The sequence below is a fragment of the Oryx dammah genome, unplaced genomic scaffold (assembly GCF_014754425.2).
Source record: "Oryx dammah isolate SB20612 unplaced genomic scaffold, SCBI_Odam_1.1 HiC_scaffold_25, whole genome shotgun sequence".
NCBI lineage: Eukaryota > Metazoa > Chordata > Mammalia > Artiodactyla > Bovidae > Oryx > Oryx dammah.
The window spans coordinates 35949220-35969420 of NW_024070209.1; the positions used below are offsets into that span (position 1 = coordinate 35949220).

General features: G+C 34.0%; 1 protein-coding gene across 1 annotated transcript in view; it reads right to left on the reverse strand.

Annotated features, from left to right (window-relative positions):
* PSME4 (proteasome activator subunit 4) overlaps positions 1-20201 on the reverse strand; it is a 96151-nt gene that overhangs the window by 36451 nt on the left and 39499 nt on the right. Inside the window, exons 9-21 of the mRNA XM_040224830.1 lie at positions 17991-18083; positions 16981-17246; positions 14293-14479; positions 13433-13522; positions 12651-12715; positions 12195-12345; positions 10937-11035; positions 10653-10722; positions 10121-10188; positions 9308-9523; positions 8699-8856; positions 7367-7462; positions 190-245 (exon numbers count right to left, since the gene is read on the reverse strand). Coding sequence (XP_040080764.1) covers positions 190-245; positions 7367-7462; positions 8699-8856; positions 9308-9523; positions 10121-10188; positions 10653-10722; positions 10937-11035; positions 12195-12345; positions 12651-12715; positions 13433-13522; positions 14293-14479; positions 16981-17246; positions 17991-18083 — 1615 coding nt within the window. The remainder of the gene's footprint in view (positions 1-189; positions 246-7366; positions 7463-8698; positions 8857-9307; positions 9524-10120; positions 10189-10652; positions 10723-10936; positions 11036-12194; positions 12346-12650; positions 12716-13432; positions 13523-14292; positions 14480-16980; positions 17247-17990; positions 18084-20201) is intronic.

The window sequence follows — 20201 nt, forward strand, 5'->3', positions numbered from 1 at the left end:
TTCTTTATATAAAAATTCCCCACTTTCTCCAGAAAAAGCAAAGACAATATTGTATAATTAATATTCATTTTACATATAAAAGAAACTAGAAAAGTTGTAACTACAGAATTGTAAGAGTTACAATTAACTCTTGTAAAGTAACTGATAAAAATAATCCACACAGATTTACTCAGATTAGGATTCACATACCATATTCAAGTCCAGTATATAACTTTGTCTCTTCCAAGGACACCATACTTGGTACCCTGTATAAAGACAAGAATGCCTGTGTTTATTAACAACACCAAAAAGGAGGTTTAAAGGGAAAATGTCATTGCTAGAATGTTTAGATGATCATCTTTAACACAGATTTCTCATCTTCAACACTTCAATTCTTTACTCTAGCCTTGTGAAGACTAATGGTCTATCTGTTTCAGTAAGTACAGAATTATTCATCTTCAAAAAAATGTTAATTAAATGTAATGATTTTAGGGGGGGATTCACTGCCCAAATGAACATAACACTGATATTCAATATACAAGCGTAAAAGCTTAAGACTGATGATAAACATTTATACAAGGAAAAGTAAACTTTCAATGTTATAATAATGGTTAAAATAAACACCAAAAAAATCACCATCAAATTTTACTGTAAAATATAGAGCAGACAAGCTTCTTTAGATAATCATTACTCTTCCTCTTACAACCAGCTAAAGTGATCTCTCCTAACACCTGCAATAAAATACCACTACTTCTGAAGATGTTCATATGTAAAAATACTACATTCAAAGTCACATTTTAGGTACCTAAGGACAGATTCTACTGGGGAATATGAATTTTTATATCTGAAATATAAATTTTTTTTAATGAAAAACATTTTATTTCAAAATATGATTCAATAACTTTTTATAAACAAAGATTTTAATACTTTCTAAGAAAAGGAAGAAAGGAGCAAATTGCTAAGGAAACATGAGATAAGAGTATCCTATATAGGGCTAATTAGTAATAAATAGAAGTTTTATACTTATTGCCTGTAATTCATGAACTACTACTTGTAAAGAAGAAAAACACTATTTTTAAATCAACAACCCCCGCCGATACTGTTTTTTGTTTTTTTTTTTTTTAAGTTGAACTGAGTTATCTCTATCCTAATAATTGGTTGCTATGGATTCTGGAGTTTATCTAAACAGGTAAATAACATTAAGATTACTAAAACCCAGTTATTTAACTACGTTCCTTGCCATGATGTAGTGCTTAGACGGCAACAGTACTGTCTCAAGTTTCAAAACCAAATCTACAGAATATAAACAAAGAATGGTAATATTTCTTAATATAAAATGTTAATTTGCTTTTCAGAGAATTTCAAATTCAAATTGTTCTTAAAATCTTGTTTTTCACTCCATAAAGTTTCAACTTTTGGCAACAGAGTGCAAACTTGAACATTCTGTAAAAATGTGTATGATTGAAAAAATATATATGTATACGGAGTCTAGTCAGTAAAAAATAAGATCAGATTCTTTCACAGTGAACTTCAAGGGGAGTTCAACATCTTTACTGAAATTAGATTTCACCAAGAAAGAGAAAAGGCTGTGCTCAAATAGTAGAAAGCATTAGGCATAAAACTGTTAATCCCCACCCCAACAGAGCAGGGGAAGTACTTGTCACAAGCTATCACAAGGTCTCCTCCTTGCTGCTAATGAACATAATACAACTGTACCTTGCCCAACCCATACCTAGTACCACATAATATTGAACCAAGCATGCATTCTAATTATTGTCACAAAATTACTCTTAACAAATGAGTTTTTTAAAGGCAATCTCTATAATAAACTATCCTGAAAATTTTTGTACTGTATCAAACACACAAGCAAACAAAAGGCTATCAGTTAGAATCTGAAATGTTTTTTTAATATGCCTTTCTGACTGTAACCACATTTAAAAACAAGTCTCATCTAAGGGTCCCGATGTTAACTGTAAAAATCCACGTGTCACTCTGAACTGTTTCCCTATCAGAAAACTGAAAAAATACTATCACTTATTACACAATTATTTAAAAACATATCAACCTGTATGGAAAATATTTAAGTAGTTTATTTAAATTAAAATGGCTTCAGCTTTTACTTTTAAAACCTGAATTATAACACATCTTACATATCTCAAGTGCATAGAAGGCATCTGTTTAGACATATATTTCAGCTTTATTTGTTTTTATCCATCTCAAGTTTCTTTTATGCTTATTTATCTAAGATTCAGCTTTAATTGATCTTTATCTAACAGATTAAACTGATTGTACTGACACCTTTTACACTGAATGTTTCTCAGCACAAATATTTATATTAAATATTTCTTCTGATCTTTCTTTAAAAGAAGAATTTTCTAAATGAAATCTCTCTCCGTTACTCAAATAAGACTCATACCTCTTTGTGGCTACTACATTTTAAGTCTATGTGTGCTGGGCTGTACTCTCCCATACTTAAAACTGCTCTTGTAACTTTTAGTTATGTACATAATCTTTGCCAAGTAGACTTAAAGTGCCATCAACAATTATAGATCTGCATTCTGATTAAATACTATAGAAACAATACATATAATTTAAATCAAATACCATGACTCCTCTACCTCAAGTGAAATTCATTCTACTCATTCACTGGTTCATTTTTACAAACAGTAATATAAAAATAAAATTCTGACAATTTCAACACAGCATATTATAAATAATATTAACTATACAATGATAAAGTTAGATCAGGTTCACAGCAACTACACAGTACCACCAAGCCATCTAATTTATAACAAAATGTGTTTAATATTTGCACCACTTAAAAAACAAAGTTTTCTACAACTATGTTATTTGTACCACAGGATGACAATCTTTAGATCTGATTAGAGTAGAACTATGAAAACAATCACTGGTGGGAAAGAAAGGATGATGAAAAAGGAAGAAATGACCAATAACATAAAAACAAAATATACAATACAAATCAAATACGCAAATGAAAGCTAGCTGAATTGTCACAGAACAACTGCAAACAGCAATTCTTCCTGTCTGTAAGTGGAAGAACAGCTTACCCTTCCCCAAATCCCTCCCCTCCCAAATGAAAACAAACATAAAAGGTATAAAAGCCAAGCCACTAACAGATCTTTTTTTTTCCCCTCAAGGTAACAAGTGTTTCACGACAGACAACTGACCTATTTCTGTGTTATCTTGTTCAATCCTGGGCACTGGCAATAGCTATAAACACAAATGAAAGGCTGGCTCTTGCTCTACCATGTGAGACGGTTTGCCAAGTAAAGAGAACCTTACATGCTGCTAGGTTTAAAATGAACTTGGAGCCTAAGAACTACTTCCATGTCTGACACACAAATTTTTAAAAATCAATGAAAACAGTCAGAAGGTGAAATAAGGAGAAAACAGGGTTACTCACCGTGGAGTAGTAACTGTTTCCTTTTCTGTGTGCAGCTCCCCCAGCAGAGCTGGGTAGTTTCCTGGAGGTGCCAAGAGAGGTTAGCTAGCCCTGCCCCTCAGCGCATAACAACACATCCTTTCACATATTCATGAAATGGTCTCAACTCTTAGACCTTAAGTATGAATTTTTTTTTTCCAGTGAAAAGTTAGTAAAAGCTGAGATCCTAAGAATGATTTAACTAAGAATGACTTAACAGATCTATCAGAGGAAAGGGGGCACAAAGTAAAGAAGAAATATTTGAGATGAAAAATGATGACTCCTCTACCTTGAGTAACCCTGTTTTTATAGATGTTAGTTTTTTGCATCCTGCAATAGCTGGTTAGACCTAAAAGAGTCTAAAGAATGGACTGCAAAAGGAGAAATTAATGACGATTTGAGGATTAAAGGCAAGTGTCCAAAATTCCTATATGACCCTGAAAAGACATAATCCAATTTCCACACCTTTAAAGGCAGAACTATGAGTATAAATTATATCAAAGATATTTCTATGACATCATTAACTAAAGGTTCCAAGAGCAAAATAGAGGTCACATTTTAAGATTAATTCAGTAACCTTGGTATCTGACAAAACTGTTAAAATTTTAAACTGAACTAAAATAATTTACTCTTAATTACCCTCAAAGGCCCTTATTTCATCCATCCTTTGAAACAGTAAAATTTATAGTATGTACAAGATACTTAGTAACCTTATAATGCTAAAGACCAAAAAGTACAATGTAGATACCATTAGGTATGTAATTAATATTTAGGACAATCAACTCATCTCATCTAAGCTTTTTATTTTTTTTTCCAGTCTCTATAATTATATAGCACAGAAAATTGTTTTTCACATGTGGTAGCTATTTCCCTCAACAATGGGGTTTTGAGACCATCCCATATCCTCTATCAGGAACTAAGAGTTACTTACAGGAAAATTCAGAACTAAACTAAATTTGTGGTTTTTTATTGCTGCAATTTGCCAGAAGACTAATACTACTAATACATGTGTGCAAGACAAACTTAATAATAAGTGATCTGACAAAAAATAATTAAAGCATCTAGAATATTTTACCTAACTGAGATTTATGCTATAAAAAATGTAAGGTTAATTTTTTTAAAAAAAGAACTGAGCTGCTAGGTGCTTCCAAAAATTGGTCTGGTATTTCAGAAAATGCATAATGTCCTACAATACCACAGCCAATTACACAGTCGCTCTTGACATTAACAGGAGTGACTTCCTCAGACATCTTAGGCATTACATTAAAACACTGGTCACCGTTACGTGTTTCCTTTTCTCCCCAACTAGGTACATTTTATTCTATCTCCTCTGGAGTAACTCATGTCCAAAATAAAGAGTTCTTTTCATCTCCTAGTTTCCAGTTGACCTGCTATTGATCATCTCCAAGACTTATGCTGCAGATCTTTTCTTCACACTAGGCAGTATGATTTAATATTACACAACAATGGCACCATCAACTGATATTATTTGATTAGTTCTTTCAAATCAATTTACACTGAAGAGATTTTAATAATTATTGACCGTATTAGGATAAGCATTTTAGAAATTTAAAAGGCCAACTTTGTTTTATTATACTTTGGTGAAAACTATCTTACTATCTGCAAAAAAAAGGTGAAATGTTATATAAAGTCAATGTAAAAACTCACACATTGCCAAAATAAATTAAAATTTCAGACGAAGGTGATCCCAGTTAGAAGTTGGTTTAAAAAAAAAAAAAGAATTCTGTTACAAACTATTTCAAGCCCAGGGAAGACTTTACAAACTCTCTTTTCTTACAATTCAAAGGCAAAGAAATGCTCATTCATCTCTGACTGTCCTTTGTATAATCATGACCCTGAGTGGGTATGTAACTACAAAGAACCCTAGATATGTGTATCGTTCAAGGATTAAAATGACTGAAGTTTTCCTTGTTTTAAATTTTATTTCATTACTATGTGCTATTAAATATACAAGAAAACATTTTATATTTATAATCATATTTATATTAACATAATTTTGTATTACTTCATTACATTATGTTAAAATTTTACTCTAAGTGAAAATTCTAAAACACAACACACTGAACAAATATTTATTTATCACGGTTGTGTTGGGTCTTAGTTATGGCACAAGAGCTCTTGGGTGCGGCGAAGGCTCTCTAGGCAAGAAACATGGGTTCTGCAGCTCCGTGGCATGCGGGATCCCGGTTCCCCAGCCAGGGATGGATCCCAAGTCCCCTTAATTGGAAGGCAGATTCTTAACCCCTGGATCATCTGGGAAGTCCCTAAACTTTTAAGTCTAAATTATCTTTCCTGGAAAAAAAACCTATAAAGGGATATTCATGTCAATTTTATAGCTTATAATGTATAGTAAAGGGGGTCTTAATACACTTTTTATAATTAGGCACTGTTTTCCTTATTGAAAATGCATTTCATTACATACAAATCTAACTAGCTTTGTAATAACCAAATATATGGAACTTTCGTCCTGACGCACATTAGTTGGAGAGGATAAAGACTTTGCTTCAGTTTACTAACATAGAGCGCTTGGCTCTATGCTGATATGAACTTCAACCGAAATCTCTAAGCCTTTGGAGCTGACCCTTCAGCAATGTATCCTATTCATCATTCAATACTAAAGAGTCCTCTAGTTACATACACAAAAGGTACATGCCTTTGTTCTTTGACAAAACTACTGAATTAAAGGACCACCCTTCTCAACATGTTTAAGCAGAACTAAGTTTACTGATATAATCAATTGATGTGTGAAGCAGCTTTTTGGTACACCTTAGCCTTAAGTTATGTTCTCACTATATTATATATTGTTAAAGAGCATCAGGAAAATCAAAACCATTTCTGTAGGTCTCTCACTTTAAAACAGTGTTCAAATAAAATCTCTTGAAAAAATGAATTTTGGTAAAGTTGCTCTTATATCAAACTATAAAGCTTGATGAAAAACAAAAGTTCTTTAAAAGAATTCAGTAAATTTCTAGACAAACTTAAAATTGATTTCCTTACCTGAAATGACCCTACTTCTCCCTCTTAAATCTAATGAGTAATCTAAAAAGTTCAGTACCTAGAAACAGTTTTTAGATAAGTGAAATAAGTGGGAATTATGAATAAAGCATGACTCCAAATGACTAATCATGTAGGAAACGGAAAGACAAGCAAGCCATTTTAAAACCACTCCTTGAAGCTTAAGATTCTTGTTGCAAAATCAACAAAATAATTCTCCCCTTGTGTTCTTCTCAGAGGGTAAGAGTTCCTTCCTTATTTTTGTGTGATTTTCAGTAACTTTCTCAGAAATGAGATATTGGAGTTCAGAGAAAATGATCTAAGATGGGATGTTGAGACTAGCATCTACATACTTGGTAAGTGACCTACAAGTTGGATATTGCTGCTTTCATTTTAATTTTTTCAACTTAAATGGTAGTACTGACAATGGACTAAATCAAGGCATTCATTCAAAACAATACTCTGAAAAGCACTTAAATTAATAAAAGCAACTTGGTGGGTCTCAAAGGTTCAACATCAATGAAAAACAGAGAACAAATTTTTATTAAAAATAAACTACCCCAGGTTTTTTGCTACAAAATCCTTACCAGTGATAGACCAAAAAAAAAGTGCTCTTCTTTCTTTTTAAAAAGAATCTATCTCAATTAACTCAGTAACCTAACAGACTTAATAGCTCTAAGTTGGTATTTTACAACTGATTATCACTAGAAGTTATTCGATCCTAGTACCATATGCAAAATCTGAATAAAACCCTAAAGTTTATAGATCTAAACTGTGCCTCAGTTATTTTTAGCCTAACATTGACAAAAAGGTTAAAGTTATACAGAAACAAAACAATAACAGAACCAGTGACTCATTATGTGACTAAGTCTTAAAATATATGCCAAGTGGCAAGACAGCAAAATATATAAAATAGTTATCTTTACTTACAAGTTAGTAACCGGCTCTCCTTTCAATGGAGGTAGGAGGTTTCCTGAGCCAATTAAACAGTTGTGGACTATAGTCAGACTCTGCAGAACATCATCTCTAGAAGAAATAAAAACCATTTTCATATTTGAGAAGACTCCAAATCTGTATTTAACAAAAAGCCTTGCAGAGTCTAAGGTGAGGTACAAGAACTTTATCAAGTGGGAATATACAAAATTAAGCCATAGAAATGATGAACATTTTCAGTTTACCAACTTAATAGTACAAGGTAATTAAACAGATATTTACTGATAATATCAGACCTACTTACATTTAAATAATCTAAATAATCACAAGTAACAACAACTGATTGCCCTTTGTGAAGCAATTCTGAATCTATTTCCCTCTTTATCCAAAGATCACAACCACTAACAAAAGGGAAAACTATTATAGAAGTTTCCCTACTACAGTCTATCTTTTAAAATGGAAGAAGTAGGGCATGGCAAGCCACTCCAGTATTCCTGCCTGAAGAATCCACACGGACAGAGAAGCATGGAGGGCTACGGTCCATGGGGCTGCACAGAGTTAGACACGCTGAAGTGACTTAACTCAGGGACTGCTCTGGCAGCCCAGTGCTTAGGACATGGCACTTTCACTGCTGAGGGCCCAGGTTTAATTCCTGGTCAGGGAACTAAGATCCCACAAGCCATACAGCATGGCCAAAATTTTAAAACAGACTAGGTAAACATTTATTCCAAAAAGCAGTTCAGAGTAACACACAGCTGACATAAGTCAATTATACTTCTTCCTCTTCCAAGCCCATTCCTAGTGGATTTGCTTATTCAAAATTTCCTGTTATTTGATACATACTAATTTTCTTACTACATATAAAGTAGTCTCAAATAACTGTTTGCTGTTAAAGCTCTTTGGGACAGAAAAAAAAAAATCTTAGGGATATTTCTCTAGGTAATAGTAATACCAAAATATGAATTACTAAAAAGAAATGAGCCAGTAAAAGCTTCAGTGAATCTAGAAAAACAGGCATTTCCTTACAAAGCAGGCATATTTATACACACTTCCCAAAATATGCACAAGTGAAAATGCTAAGCAGAAGGCACTAAAAGCAAACTAGAAAAAACTCTGAGTTTTCCTATTTCAGATGTTTAATTACGAGAAACTTTCTGTTGCTAAACTATAAACCACTTTAAATGATTTTCTAATCACATTTATGGGAGGCATTCAAAACACACCTTGAAAATGAATACATCTGATATGCCACAGAGAGAGGGAGAGGTGTGAAAAGAATGTTTTAGTCCACAACTATACATCACTAACTGATTATAAAAGAAAACTAACCTAGACATTTCGAGTTCTCCATCCCCACAACGCTGGAGTTTGCTGAGCTCAGGCTGAAGGAAAGAGTCCAACAGATAAAAGGCAAAAGCCACCTCTTCCGAAGAAGGAACATGCCACTGGATCCCCAGATTCCACAAGTCCCCTGGTTTACCCCAGTCCTACAAGACAGCAGTTAACCAGCAATTTGAGAAGCTGAGGTGGGGGGAGGGGGGAACATGCACACATAGTTTAAAAGGCTCAAAAGAAAATGTCTAAGTAAACCAAACCGAAGGCAACAAATGCACACCAAAAAAAATCAGACATCACATGATTCCTTCATTATCATTCCTAAAAGATGTCTCCCTGAAGAGCCACTCAAATGTGAGTTTACTGAAACAGTAACAGTAAGTTTATGTGAGGCTATTATTGCACTCTGCCCTCAAGTTACATCACACTTTTCAAGTTTAAAACATTTTAATAATAGATTTAGTAATCTATGTTAAAAATAAAGAAATTAAAAAAAAAAAAAAGCAACACTTTTGTACACAACAGGGGAAAAACCCACACTTTGAATCCCTTCGAAAAATAACCCAATATATCCTGGAATCCTAGATTATTGAAAATGCTTGCCTTGATAGGAAAGTATTCAGAAGGAGGCTTGTCAAAGCCGCCTGGCACACTGCAGTACTCGGTAGGGTAGATAAGTGTAGTAGAACGAAGAAGATGATGCAAAAGGTTACAAGACAGAGTGTAACCCTGCTTACAGGTTAAATGTAGGGTTCTTTGGAGAATCTTTACAAGCTGCTCCCTATAAAGAAGCAACTTCTTCCCATCCACTCGAGTAATCTAGGAAGAAAACATTTGAAGATACTTTGTTTAGAAGATCAGGAATCAATATTTAAAGTCTATGTTTGGCTACGAAAGTTGTCTAAAATAGTGACAATGTTTCTTAAAATGGATTTAATTAATTTTAAGATTGTTATTTTAATTATATTCTAACAATGAATCTTAACATCAAAAACACATTTTCTGTGTTTAGGCTTAGTGCCATAGTGACATCCTTTTCAAGAGTGTACCCCCTGAAGAGACAAAACTTAATTGGATTTCTCTGTTCTTTGGTTCCTGAACTAAACTGTACAGGAAACTGAAGTTTGATTGATGGCCAAATTTAAAATATGGGGAAGGGGAAGATGCTAAATCTGATAAACTCGTCAATTAATGAGCTATCCACATTAGAATTAAAAACATTAGGCATGAAGTAATCAACTATTATCATACTCCTTTCAAAACAAGAAAATGGGATTATCTGCTTTTTTATAGTCAGATCCAAATCTTTCTAACTTTACATGTTTGGAAGTCAACTTTTCAAAAACAGAGGATACATCCTCAGAGCAACTCAACATTTTCACAGATATATTTTCTTATTCCACAGATTTATAATACCTCAGACAAAAGCTGAAGATTCCACAGTAACTCCTTATCTAGCTCTTCTTCATTTAATACATCATCATCTAAAAATAGCAAAATAGTATCAGTGGGGAAAAACAACATCCAATGAAATCCATCATTTAAAAGTATTTATATTTAATACTTCTAATAGCTGAGAAAAGTCTGTTTTAGGAAGCTTTTCATTCTTTCGTCATTAAGCTAGGCTTGCACCAGCGGAGGTGGAAACTCAATTTTCAAAAGATAAACAAACCAACCAGGACTCCTGCCCCTTCACATCTCACAAAATACCTTTTATTTTTATGGCCACCTCTGAATGGTTCTTGTATGTATGAAAACATTAATTTAATAGGGTAAAATTTCTAAGCTACCTGTCAATCTGGATGATAACCCTGTTTTAAGCAATTTCACTCCAAACTACAAAATTAAAACACCGCACAGCTTAGAGAATCTGTTTTCCTCAGCAGAGTTGTAGAAACCAAGAAAAACTTCCAAAATCATAAATATAGATAATAACCTTAAGACTTACTCATTGTAAGCTGAGTTATAACACTGCAGCAGTGGGGAACAAATAGCTTCAAAGATTCCTCTGGGCAGCACTGAAAACATATTTGTTTGTATAAGTTTTTTTTGAGAGGCACAAATATTTAACAGTCACAAGTACACACTAGCACTATTTTCAGAGGCAAATAAGGGCAGCTATGAAAGAAATATGTGTATTTTAAGAATGACAAGCATGTCTAAAATAATTAACCACATAAAACTGTTGGCTATTGATTCATTACTTCATCGGTCCAAAAAACCCCAACTCACCTTGACTGCAGCACGGCACATGTCTGCCACCATGCGTCCTGCGACTCTTGTTTCAAATATATGTGAAATAGAAAAATTAAAAACCTTCTGAAGGGCCACCTATTAAAAGATAACATAAAAACGAAAATGTCTAACTAGCATTTTTTATAAAATGAAACATCTTTTTAAACATGAAAGAAAATGTTACTCAGACTATACTAAAAAATAATCAAGTAGGAAAAATTTAACCACCTGAATATATAAAGATTTGTTTAATAATATTCATTCAGGTCTATGAACAGCCTTTGCACAAGACCCTAATGTGACCAGAACACTTGAGGCCCAAGATTTTATTTGCTATAGAAATGCTGAACACAAAACTAAAGCTGCTGGAAACAAATGCAATTTAATTATCTTGCTGGTCAATTTAAAACAGAGGGAATATTGAGGAGTATCTAATATTTAGTTTGTTATTCGGACAACTACAAACTATAAGTATTTCTCTCTCCTCTAAATGATGTGAAGCATTCTACTTAATTTTACAATTAGATAATTTTAATTACTGAATGAAGGAATTAGCTCTAGACATGGATTGACAAGGCTGAAAATTATAAACAACTCCTTTCAGAAGATTCTGGTTAAATAAGAGATTATTTATGTTAACTTCTTTATACTAACATAATCTTAGTAAATATCTCATGCAGCTGAAGGCAGTTTTTAACTGTGCTTTTAACAAGGACAAACAGTGCATAATGATAATCTCAGATGGAGAAAGAAGACACAGAAATGGAAACAAAGTAAAGGAATAAAAATATATAAAGTTTCTTCACAGTCAATTCTTGTTATATGTAGTAGTTATGCTCTACAAAATTGCTGTGGGCACTGAATTAGCAAATATTGAACCAAAGTTCTTAGGGGAAACACAGGATTAAGTTCCCATAAGCCTCTCATTACATTTTCATCAACTGATGAATATAAAATTTTGTTTCTGTTTGAAGATACCTTTTTTTAACATATATTTATTATTATTATTTTGGCCATACCACACAGCATGTGGGATCTTAGTTGCCCACTGAGGACTGAACCCATGCTCCATGCAGTGGAAGCATGGAGTCATAACTATTCGACTGCCAGGAATTCCTCATCTTTTTCAAATTTTAATATGGAAATGAAGGAGAAACTGGTATGATATGCACACAAGTAACCTGAAGTTCAATTTTTAAAACGTCAAATAAAAATACAAGTTGGAATGTAGCTCTTTGCAGCAATGCACTCTTACCATAAATATTTCTTTGGAACATTGTGTGAGGATTGTACTAAACGTAGAAGACAGACCTAATTCGACCAAACTCTCCAAGTGAGTCATTTTCTCCGTCTCTGTCTCTTCTCTCGTTTGCTCCAACGTGCTACTTTCTATGAGTCCAAAGCATCTAAATAACCCAAAGAAAATACAATTTTAGCAACTAAAAACTGGCTTAACTTTTCTGGTTGATTTGATTAGATAAATCTTTATTGTCAAGATAATGCAAATGATAGGTATTTCATTTGTATATGGCTCACAAATCAATTGTCCCTTTGTAACCTCAGAAGAAGCACCACATAGTAATTAAGTAATTAACTGCATAGTAATTAAGTACAGGCTGCAATGCAGAGTAAGGCTAAAGTTTGCTGAGACAGGACATTGTTATTTTTTAGTATCTATCAGACGTTAAATAGATCTGAGGTACTTGCTTACCTGTCCATAAACTGTAAGACGAAATCCTCAAATTCAGCTGTGGCAGAACAAAGTTCTCGCTCTATCTGTAATATGTCAATGTGCAGAAAATTTTCAAATAGGCTTTCATTTTTTTCCCTGGAATAAAACTCAACTATAGTCTACAAAATATGTCTAATACTATATTATTACACTGAGCACTGTGAGAAACAGCAGCAAATTCCCCTATCAACTTAGAATAACTCATCTACTTCCCAGGATCCAAAATAAGTAGTAATTAACATATTTTGTAAGGGCCAAAAACAGAAGTTCAGGCAGCTATATTTTAAAAATCAGTTAATGGCTTCAAACTGCTTGTGCATGTATAAAGGATTATCTCACTAGCTAACCATCTAAATGCCAAAAGTAAGGTAAGAACATACATGTCACAAAGAAAATAGTTCTGAAAAAACCAGACAGTAATGATTCCAATTTCCTCAACAGATTTATTCCTAACATAAAATGGAAAAACAAAATGCCATCACTTTTTGCTTAACAAAACAAAAAGTTGAAATACACCTTTTCATTTCAGTTGTTTACTGGAATAGCCTATTTTCACCCACCCTCTTTGGTGGGTGCTCTGCAGACTATCCTACCAGTGATGACCTGGCCCTCCATTCATATCATTCTAGTCACAAAACAGTAATTTTAATTTGTCAGCACCTCTGCAAAGCTGCTTTTAAACTTTCAAATATTACTATTCATATACAGTAGGAATTAGAACTCAGTTGACCAATCTTTTTACAAGCAGAAAGCATCCTTACTTCTGTGAGGTCATTTCTTTCCTGCAGTACGGATGAACAATCTACTAAAGGCACCAGAGTGGAAAATGTTGCTATAAATTGGAATGTGATCTATGGAAAGATGCAAAAGAGCAAACATTAATTACATAGAGTTCTAATTCCAAAATACACATATACCATAAGCTAGTATCAAGTATCAAAGAAATTATTCTGAGGGAAATACCACAACAATTTTTCTGAAAGCTTTTTGCTTAGAACTGAACATTTTAAGGTTCCTCACAATTAACTAGCTGTTAACTGAGTAATGAAGTTGTACTAAATTTATTTTCATACAGTTATTTATTAGATTTAAGCACAAAGTTCTCTAACCTTTGGTCACTAAGAGGTTACTTGGCTTCCCACCAAAAATGTAATATTAACTAAGTGTAGATAGAAAATGCTGGTGGAGAAGCTGGAGACCAGGAAGAGGGAAGATGAACAATATGTAAGTCAGGTTTGTATATTAAGGGAATCTAGCATTTCACACCCAGTAATTTTTATCATGCTCCTTGTGACCAGTGCAAAGAGAAGTACAAATAATCATATGCTATCATTTTTAATGGATCTGCTTACACAGAATAGGAAATCTATAATAAGCTTTAAAACACTGTATGATCATAAATGCATTCAAGTTATGGGAAATGACTTAACCTAAGGAAGACCTGATATAGATCAACTAAGTGTTCACGGGTATAAACTTGGGCATCTACAGGTATAATTCTGCTGCCATTAAGAAATTTTACACTTTACTGTGTTCTAAAGAATATCTGAAGAAAAAGTAACAGGACATCCACTTACACAATTAAAACTTACATAGAAAAGAGAATTACAAATATGCTCACCATGCATTTACTAAAGTCATTTGGATCCACCCCAGGTAATGCTCTCATCAACAGAGGTAGCATGTGTGTTGGACCTTCAGGAAACCACTTGCCCCCTGATACCAAACTGCGGGCTACTCCAATGACACAACTTAAAGTAGCTGTGAGCTGGTGAGGTTCTGTTAAAGTCTCTAGTGCAGGATATGTTCTGCAGTTTGAAAACAGAATTTTAAAAATTTTCCATGACAGATAAACATATGGAACACATTAAACAATTTACTAAATTCATAAACTGCATTTTGGATTAAAGGTTTGTCCGCTAGCAGAGTATTCTGAGTGAACATTTGCTTTCAAGGTTAACAGAATCACAGAAATAAAGGAAGGGTACATGTTTCCCCAATTCCCTGACATCTCACCATAGTTCCACATGCCAATTCCACAGTGTAAATAATATTAGCTGATAGATTTCTGTATTCTTTCAGCATCTTAATCCATTCCCACATTCCAGTAGGACTGCATCTAATCTAATCATCAGTGATTATTAGAAATCGGCAACAACACACAACTATTCCACTCTTTTCTTTTAAAGGAAAAAACAATCTTACTAAAATGTTCAAGTGTTTCCTATTTTATACTTTAAAAAAGGACTGTGTTCTAAAGTTGGAAATCAGCTCTCAAAAACATAAGAGAATATTCTTAACAGCAGAGTGAATAAAACAGGGGGAATAAGACAGATGCAATCTTTGATCACTAACTCAGTATTTAAGAATGAAGAACACTCACTCTATGGTTCAGTGATTTCACTTTTGAGACTCTCTCCTACAGGGGAAAAAGAGTCCGAAATGCACTCAGTTTAAGTTCTTCTTACCAGAAAAGGTAAATAAACAATAAGGAAATTTCTAAATAAAGTAGGAAAAAAGGATTTCTAACTAGAATTAAAAAATATAACCAAACCTATGTTTATTTTAAAAGATGAATAAAACAAGCCAAAAATGCTTTGGCAGAGGATGTCTTCAGGAGATGTAAAATCAAGTGTCTAAAATTTTTTACTTTTTAAAAGACTTTAACTTGGAGATTCCCTAGCAGTCCAGTGGTTAGGACTCGATGTTTTCATTGCCTTGGCGGCCCAGATTCAATCTTTGGTCAGGAAACTAAGATCCCACAAAGCATGAGGTGTGGTTTAAAAAAAAAAAAAGTTTGTTTTTCTAAAAGAGAAAAAAAAAAATCTACAAAAAAAGCTAGCAAACCACTTCTAAACAGGACAAAATTAAAACTGAGTCTCAAAAAGTATCATTGTATTGTCGATTTTATCAATTTAGCATCTTGGTTGAGATTAAATTTGTCCAAAAATCAACTACTGAAGAAAAACGTGACAGATAATAGTTATTTGTATTTATAAGCTTTGTTCCTTCAACTAAAGATTTATCTCACCAGTCATAATTCACCACCTGGAAAACAACGAAATAAGGCAAAACAAAGGGAAGGTAAAGGAATACCAAAACACCTCAGTTCAAAATTTTAATTTTGCAAACAACTGAAGTTGTCTCTTGAGGCAAGTCTCTCCTCTCCAAAGAAAATCAAGGGACGCGCCACTGACCAAGAGCTCCTGCTGCCACGTGGAGGCCAAGCGGCAATGAAGAGTGAAGGCTGAAGACAGAGCAGAAACTGCCTAACTTTCACATTCCATTTCCTAATTAAGTTGGACATGCTGGAAGTTACCATGCCCTAAGACATGTACACAAAAAGACGGGAGGTTGGAATAGTGACGCCCAACTTAAATATTTTATGGCAAAGAAGACAGGGCAAGATAGCACAAGCAACTCCAATTACAAATAATGGAGCCTCATTTGGTAGGATACCCTTCGCCAAGTAAAGGTCACCAATTTTCCTCTCTCAATGGTGAGTCAGAAAACAGGCTGTCATCTGCATGCTGCCAGTAAGGACCTTGGACAAATCTGAGTTTTAGGAAACTCAAGCCATTAGATCCCTCTGGGCTCCAAAATCTAACATTCTTCTTCCGCTTTTAACGAAGCCATTTAGAGAAGAATCCTAAACCTGAAGTTCAGGCAGCAAAGAATGAACAAAGGAAAACGTAAGCCATCTGCTCATGAACACTCAAGACCACTGAGAGTGGCTCTCTCCTGTGAAGCACACCAACCTTGTATTATGATAGCGACGAGGCAAATGCAGAACTGTTTTTGTTACGATTCCAACATACAAAACAAAATGAATACAATGAAATTGACATAGTAGAAATAATTCACACAAGGTTATACATATAATACATGAAAATAATAAAGCTAAACAAATTTTCTTCTCTATCACTGACCCTAAGAAGCAGACATCCAGAATTATTGTCACCGCCATGTTCTCAATATTTAGTGACACTCACATTTTGTGAAACAAAACGGCCAGAGGTTTATTTATAAGCAAAAACTTCATTAACTTAAAATGAGCACACAAGTCAAAATATTTTACTTTATTCATTTCATGTCAATTTTCTTTTTCTAGTCAATAGATCTTTATCAAGTTACCAATCTTTAGGTTTAAATATCTTATTTCCCCTCTAGGAAGAGGAATAAGTACCAAGATAGCAAAACAAGCCACAGAAAAGAAAAGAAAGCCAAGCAGAAGAGTAGAGGAGATAAATAACCAGAGTAACAGTGAACACAGCTGAGGCTTCAACAAAACATGTGAGTCTACACTTACCTTTCAAGTACCGGGGGTATAACTAACTCTGGTCTCATGAGTGCAAGGTTCTGCAGAGCCTGGGCTGCTTCTAAACTACCAGTCTTGCTGAACATAGCCAAGAGGACAGGCTGAATAATGCACTGTACAAAGTCTGTAACATCTTGATCTGTAAGCTTATGGCTATCAGGCACAGGAGTTAACCAAGAAGGTTTCTTGTATCTTTCACGATGTAATCTTCTAACAACGCTGTTTGGCAACCGCTGAAGTAGTTTCATTAACTTGTTCTGAGGAGACAGAAGCAGAAGGTCCTAGGTAGGTTGTCGTTCTCACAGAGATACTCACAGTTCCTCTACTGTCCCAAGTAAAAATTTTTCAAATAACAGCTTGTATAATAATTTTAAAATACAATCTATCTTTTCATTTTTTTAATTTTATTGTAGTTGATTTATAATGCTGTTAATTTCTGCTGTACAGCCAAGTGACTCAGTTATACACATATATTCGTTTTCATATTCTTTTCCTTTACAGTTTATCACAGGACATTAAATATAGTCACCTGTGCTACACTAGGACCTTGTTGTTTAACAATTTGTATGATCTTTTTTTTTTTTCAGTTTGTATAATCTTATTACAAAGAACTTGTATGGTCTAACTAGTTAGAATAAAATACTCAATTAATTAATACCAATTAATCATCGATAATAATAAACACTTTCAAATTTCAGTTTTAATTTCTAGCATCACATGAGTCTTTCATTACTTGAAAAGCCATAACCCAGCAACTTAAAAAAAAGCATACACACAATAAAACTGAAAAGATGATTCCATCGTTTTGTGGCATTTTGTCACCAGTTACTAGTATTTATTTCTATATGTTCTATAAACACGGAACCTTAATGTAAACATAATCATGCTCACACAGGGAAAGCTTAAACTACAGAAAATGTACACAATAGGCAACAGTCACATGTGACTATATCTTAAAATAAAATTCCATACCGTAAGAGTAAAATACGAACATTACTCACCAGCCACCGGCCATTATTTGAAGGATGGTAAAAAGACGTGATGCTGTTAAACAAACCAGCCAAGTGCTTTTGCACCAGCTTACTTGGTCCACCCTGTTCAGATAAAAGAGCAGCAATATTAGTACCCACGTAATTCTGTAAAATTGAAAGGGTGAACAGGCCCAGGCCTATATACAAATCACTAATGTGGCTCACATTCATCCTGCTGGCAAAAACCAGTTCCACCTCTGAATAAAAGTCAGAAACAATTCCCAGATGAATTTCATATAAATCAAGACAGTCTACTAAAAAATAAGGGCAACTTATTGAAATCGAATCATAAAATGGAAAAGATATCTTTCAATTCAGAGTTAACAGTATCTTTTACTGTTTGCAGGTAAATAACTTTTGCCGCTAAGGTATTCATCTTAAAATAACCAAGTATACCACATTAAGCATAAAAAGCATTCCTTAAATGACTGAAGAACTCAAGAATTCCTCATTGCAGGAAATATAGATTTACATAAATGCATTCACATATTTATTAGTACTTCTATATGTTTCAAGTGATTAAACTTGTTATATTTGACCATATTTTGACTCAAAAGAAAAAGATTTTTTTTTCTTAATCTATTAACAAAACAAAAACACAAAACAACCAACCAAACAGCAGTATAACTAGGATTGCAGGGGGAGGGGGAAAGGAGGAGAAGGCTAACATTCACTTTACCAAGCTGAACAACCTTGGAAATACAGGACTAAAATATGATAGAAAGGCCTGCAACTGTCTGTTTCAAGATGATCTTTTTCAAGAAACAGCACAGATTCATAATGTATGCAAATAGCGAGTCACTGTGTCACATACTCAAAACTAACAGAGTATTACACATCAACTATATTTCAATTAAAAAAAGAATCAGCACAGACCTCAAGTAGACTATCCAATAACACCAGGAGCATGTCTTTCTGCTGAAATGAAAGTCACATTTCCCCACAGTCACATTTCCCAATTTAGATCAAACTATTGAGACCATAATTCCATAGCAAAATACCAAAAAAATTTTCAAACTTCTAACATTGTTGACTTTTAATTATATTAAATATTCATATTTAACACAAAATGAAGCTGCCAATATAAACAACTGTGTGAGCAACAGCAACTAAAATGAGCCTGATACCAATCACTATCTGATCCTGTTTTCCCTAAAGCCCAAGTTCCAACTCGCTGCTTAAAAATGATAAATATTCAAATGTTTTTGCTTTTATTGAATATCAGAAAGAAAATGGGATTTCCCCTCTGTTTAATAATAAAGTAACAACCAAAATAGAAAAGCTTGAAAGTTTCTTTTCTTTTCATCTTACAATGAAATTTACTATCTAAACTTCTGAGTTTCTCTGCTGGCTCTGTGGTAAAGAATCTGCCTGCCAATGCAGAAAGGACAGGTTCGATCCCAGATCTGGGAAGACCCCACATGATCTGGAGCACCTAAGCCCGTGTGCCACAACTAATGAGCCTGTGCTCTAAAGCCCAGAGGCACGATTACTGAAGCCCCTGTGCCCTAAAATCCATGCCCCACAAGAGAAGCCACCAAGTGAGAAGCCTGCGCACTGCAGCTGGAGAGTAGCCCCAGAGCTATGAAACCCAGCACAGGCAAAAATACATGGTAAATAACTTAAGAGCGAAACTCCTCACAACCATTCTGTCTTTTCAACAAAAACAGCCAACAGTGTAACCGGGGAAAAAATAGCAAACACAGAACAATATCGAGCATCACATGCAGAGTAATTCAAAAAGGAGATAACTGTGAAGCAATATGAATGAAAACTTAAGAGAATTATGGTATAAAAGTTGTTCCAACACTCTTATTTGAAAGATGATATAAAAATGTAGACTGTATTTTTACTTCTCTTCAATGATGTTGGAAAAATAATCCTTTATGCTTCTCTCTCTTCACTAAGATTACTTTGTCAACAAGCTTTGTGTTCAGTGTAATGTTTTATGTGAACACTGACAATGAATGCATTAATACTGAGCATATGCCAAACTCTGCTTTCAAATCTCACCTTTATCAATTTGACTTGGGAAAGTTCTTTTACCCATGACTCTGGTTCTCAGTCTGTAAAACTGTTACAGACATTCTGAATCTCTTGAAACTCTGTCCCCCTACTTAGAGTATAACTGACCTACAACTCTGTTAGTTCCAGTACATAACACAGTGATTTGATATTTCT